The sequence below is a fragment of the Tasmannia lanceolata genome, unplaced genomic scaffold (genome assembly GCF_043159265.1).
Source record: "Tasmannia lanceolata isolate RefF3 unplaced genomic scaffold, GAP_Taslan_0.1 ptg000007l, whole genome shotgun sequence".
NCBI lineage: Eukaryota > Viridiplantae > Streptophyta > Magnoliopsida > Canellales > Winteraceae > Tasmannia > Tasmannia lanceolata.
The window spans coordinates 9,152,338-9,157,485 of NW_027518684.1; the positions used below are offsets into that span (position 1 = coordinate 9,152,338).

Genomic DNA, 5,148 nt, shown 5'->3' on the forward strand with positions numbered 1-5,148 from the left:
CACTTAAGAAATAGACACAAGTGAACTATTGGAACTGAAACTTTATTTAAAGAAAAAGATACTACATCTGACAACCTATCCTGAACATGTTCAGGATTCACAACTCTAAAAGAAAAACAAAAGATAACTTGCCTAGACTAGGCATTAACCTAGAACTGTAGAACCGGACTCAACAATTGTACTGACCATGATGGCTGACTCAAAATAAAATAGTAAACGACTAAAACTTTAACTGCCGCAACTGTCTAGCTTCGGAGGCTCGGTGAAAGCTGGCTCATAAATGGTACTTTCAACTTTGGATTCGCAACCGGACCTGTGCCCCTTTGAACCTTCAGTTATTTAAGCATTGCGAACGGCTGGCGGCAGTACTGCATGATTCGGTAATAGGTTATTGGTAGCAACGGGACTTGGCTCAAACACAAGGCTTTTATTGTCGAGCAACCTCTGGATTCTGAATTTTAAGGCAATGCAATTATCAGTGAGATGGCCAGAATTTCTATGGTATTCGCAGTGTTGATCTGTTCGCCAATTTGCTGGTAAAGGATTAGGAAGAGCCCTAATGTCGGGCAGGATTATGCGACCTGAAGCTAGACACTCCTTGAGTATCTCAGATGGCGGAAGAGGGAGAGGGGTAAATTCTGTCTGGGCCTGTGGCCGAGGTGCGACAGCAAGTTGGGTATAATCCATCACCATGGGGTTCTGAGGTTTTGAAGGCTGAGGCTTGGAGCGGGAAAGGTTATTAATTTCAGCTGATGGAGGCTTCCTGAATTCTCTGGTATTCGGGTTACTTCGGTTGAACACACCTTGAGCCATAGCCTCCTCTATTTGGGTGCCTGCCACGATAAAGTGTTTGAAGTCCGGATAATACTGCAACGACATGTGATACTGGAGCTGGGGGGAAATATTTTTCATGATTATTTGGACCTGCTCTTCCTCAGAAGGGCGCTCCATCATCTGCGCTGCTGTTCTCCTCCATCTTTTCACAAAAATTAGGAAGGACTCCCTCGAGTCTTGCTTGGTCCTTTCCAAATCCTTTCTGGTGATTTCTGTACCATCATCATATTTGAACTGCCTGATGAATTGCTCGCCGATATCCTTCCATGTCTTGTAACGAGTCTTGTCCAAGACCATGAACCACCTCCTGGCAACCTTGGTCAGGGAAACCGGGAACAATTGAGCCATTTGCTCAGAAGATAAGCCTTGAGGCTGACACATGATGGTGAACATTTGCAAATGTGTGATTGGACAACCCACACCATCATATTTATCAAAGTCCGGCATTTGAAAATTGGCTGGGAGACGGATTTCTGGGAACAGTGTGAGATCACTCGGATTGAAACCACCTTGGTCTTGAAACTGAATGTCCTGAACCTTCCTGGTAAGACTTTCTAATTTCTCCATAACTACTTTATCAACCATGGACTGAGAAGGCCTGCTGCGATTTTCGCTGTACTGCTCTTTTTCAAAATCTTCTTCAGTTTTGTCAGGGATAGGAATGAACACTGGCTGGGCAGGTGCGGCTGAAGTAACTGTATGGTGCATGGACCCTTTATCTTTGGACAACGATGGCCCCAACTTTTCAGAAAGCTGGGCCTTGATAACTCGGTTCTCTTCTTTGAGTTCTTGAAGCTGCTGGAGAATCAAGGTAAGAGTATCGATAATGGCAGCGGGTGGAAGACCATCTTGGTTGTCTGCCATTGGCGAAGATGAGGTTGAGAAAGAAGGAGATGCTGGGATTCTCAGGGAAGGTGGCGGAGAGACAGATTTTCTCTTTAACCGTGAAGAAATCCGAACCCAAGGAGTAGCAGGGTTAGCTATGGTGTTTACTGCTCTGTCATGGAAATAATGAACACGAGGTATATGAGCTTGACATTCATGGAGTGTTTCTTCTCAATGACTGAAAAATATTACACATTTAAGCAAGTAATTGGGATAATAGAATGAATCCTAAAGGACCAAGACATGACAATGATGACAGATTCGCATAGGGGAATGCCCTTAGTTCAAGGATTATGAGAGTAAACTCTGAAGGATTTAGCAGAAATATTCTTGAAAAAGGTAGCCCCTAGAGGAGGAAGAGATCAAGGGTACAGGCAAGATTGGATCATCAAGATTGCACGATCAAATGATTGAGACACAATTTCCGCCAATGAAGACACAATCGAATCCCACAAAAGACGAATGATAGACACATGATCAAAAGATGAGATTGCATAGGATTACTTTCAACGGATAGATCATGAATGACTAATCCTATGAGATATTTGGAAACGATGGGATTTATATCCTAACCCCAAAGGGAAAGTTTTTATTCTTCACACATTTTATCAGTGTTACCTGAAGGCATCAACCTTAATCCTAATCTAGCGGAGTGGAGATAGGATCTCAACTCATGACTTTGTTTGTGTACCTAGGACCGATCGTAGCCATTGGAAGATGGACTACGGTCTAATCTAGACACAAATGGGTAGGATATCCTAAACTAGGCTCACACATGTGATGCACATGTGTTCGTATACTACATGCATGTGTGGGTTAATCTAGGGGTAAGGCCAAGAGTTCCCTTAGCGCGAATCCATGTTCGATATACTGTACCAGTGTCCGGCGTATCAGTACGTGAACAATAGATCCGTTTACGCACCATAAAGGTACTAGGCTAAGGGTGGAATGCTTCTCTAGCACAGAGGCACCAGGTGATGAAATCCCAGTCAACCATGCTAGATAACACTCCGGGTTCCTAAAATAGGACGTGTGTGAATGTGAGATGCAAGGGTTTAGATGCAAGTGATGTAAGTGTGTGCAATAAGTTCGCGCAATCTATGATGCCTTCAGGTTTTGTTAGATTAAGTTCAAGTAAAATGTGATGAGAAAATAAAACAAGACAAACTAATCTAACAAGTATAGAGTTTTTATGAGCCAGTTAAATTAAATTCAAATGAATTATCTTTTGAAATTTTAATGAAGTTAGGTGGTCCCCAGCAGAGTCGCCAAACTGTGGTACCCGATCCCGCGAGAGGGGTGGGGCGCGAGCCGCCGCGCACTCTCTCTTGGTCTCTCGTTTCCACGCGATTGACGTGTGCATTTTAATGTTGATTTGAATTAATCTTTCCTGTGAACTTGGGATCACTAAGGCAATCCGAATTCCACACGAAAGAGACTGACAGAGTCGCCACCTAGATGTGGGATCTAGGACCCGTAATTAACCAGAAATCTAGACTCGCTACCTGGTTACGAGAATGGAAGGTATGGGGAGTTATCCGCCACATGCACCATTCCTGCCCGATAATCGGTCTTCGATTCCAAAAGCTAACTCTTTTAAATTTATTTTAAATGGCTCATTCAACTCTATGTTAATGTGCGAACTAAGTGACATGCATCCTATGATCTAATTTCAATGAGAATCCTAAATGTGTATCTTGATTTATTAATTTGTCTGGATTCAATCTAAGTGAAAGTTCTCCTAGAATTCTAATTTCATGGAAAGTCCTAAGTGATTTGATTAAGTATTTACGAGAAAATTAATATACAAAACACCACAATTTGTTTGTGGTGCCGACTCGCGGGTGGTATGCCATCAGACATCCAAGCTGCCTACGTACCCAAGCCTTACTGGGATCAGAGTCGACGTAGTTCGGTTGGGGAGGTTGCTTGGATTTTGGAAAACAGAATTGGTATTTGGATCAGGAATCGGGTTTGTATTTGAGCATTGGACTTGAGATTCAGAAACATTGATTTATCAATGGGATTTTGGAATTGGGAATTTGCATCAAAGAATTGAGCATATAGGAATCATCAAGGGTTTGAATTTTGGGAATTCAAAATGGGCGGGCTTATGAGATTCGGCCAAATGGATTCAGACATGCGACTCAGATTGTGTTGGGATATGACTTGGTTAGGCAAAAGGGAGGAAGTTCTATTAGGTGTAAACGGGCATTAGTAGAATAGGGGAATGACTCGGTTGTGACATGGAAGGCCGCCACTTGGTCGAATGCGACTCGGTTGCATTGGGATGGGTTGATTAAGGAATTGGATTGAGTCAACTAAGGGGAGAGTCCAATCGGTTAAAGAGGTTGAGCATACTCGACTAGAGAGTTGGGTCAACTCGACTAGGGAGGTTGGCTAGAGTTGACTCAGTTGAGCTGGGTTGGGATCCCACTTGGTTGGATTGTATTGGGGCGATTTGACTTAAGCTGCAGGTGGCCTGGCTGGGTTAGATTTAATGTAACCAGATTTATGGATAAATGGTGTGCCTCAGTGAGTGGACAAAGGTATGGCTTGGGTTGATGTGACTCGGTTATAGGGTTTAAGGCTTATGGGTATGGGGTTTAGTGAGTTGGGTCTAAGTTAGGAGCAAACCCGAGACTAGCCATGGTCTAACCAGGAGGAAGCAGGGTACAAACCAGGGTGCGGACCAGGGTGCACCAGGGTGCGAACCAGCAGGGAACCAGGGTGCGAACCAGCAGGGGAACCAGGGTGCAACCAGCAGGGAACCTGGGTGCAACCAGCAGCGAACCTGGGTGCGAACCAGCAGGGAACCAGGGTGCGAACCAGCAGGGGAACCAGGGTGCAACCAGGAGGGAACCTGGGTGCAACCAGCAGCGAACCTGGGTGCAACCAGGGTCTAACCAAAGTGCGAACCAGCAGGGAACCAGGGTGCGAACCAATATCGAACCAGGGTGCGAACCAGTAGGGAACCAGGGTGCAACCAGCAGGGAACCAGGGTGCAACCAGTAGGGAACCAGGGTGCAACCAGCAGGGGAACCAGGGTGCGAATCAGTAGGGAACCAGGGTGCAACCAGCATCGAACCTGGGTGCAACCAGCAGCGAACCTGGGTGCAACCAGGGTCTAACCAGAGGCTAACCAGGGGGAAAACGGACCCTACATGCTTCCTAACATGGTTTTTCTTTTAAAGTAAAAGATATGCATGAAAACAGACCCTACATAGAATTGAAATAAATGCCTACCTCTTTGGAAACCCACTTTGTGTTTGATTTTTCTTTGATGTTAATTCCTTGAAGATGATTCCTTGCTTGATAATGACTGCTTTTGATATATATCACCCAACGTATAAAATCACCCGATCCGGCAAGAATGGCCGAACCCTTGAAGAGATGAGGGAGAGGGATGAATTTTCTAAGAGAGGGGTT

The 5,148-nt window shown here is 44.8% G+C and overlaps 1 protein-coding gene across 3 annotated transcripts; it reads right to left on the reverse strand.

Annotated features, from left to right (window-relative positions):
- Window positions 1-26: 26 nt before the first annotated feature.
- LOC143881767 (uncharacterized) lies at window positions 27-5,148 on the reverse strand. 3 transcript variants are annotated; one of them, XM_077385040.1, is made up of 2 exons: window positions 4,966-5,148; window positions 27-1,826 (listed from the first exon to the last, which is right to left on the reverse strand). In XM_077385040.1, the coding sequence occupies exon 2, from the start codon at window positions 1,696-1,698 to the stop codon at window positions 340-342; it is 1,359 nt and encodes a 452-aa protein (XP_077241155.1). In that variant the 5' UTR covers window positions 1,699-1,826; window positions 4,966-5,148; the 3' UTR covers window positions 27-339. The 3 variants fall into 3 exon arrangements, with proteins under 3 accessions (XP_077241155.1, XP_077241153.1, XP_077241154.1); XM_077385038.1 differs by having other exon boundaries at window positions 27-1,831; XM_077385039.1 differs by lacking the exon at window positions 4,966-5,148 and adding an exon at window positions 4,401-4,937 and having other exon boundaries at window positions 27-1,831.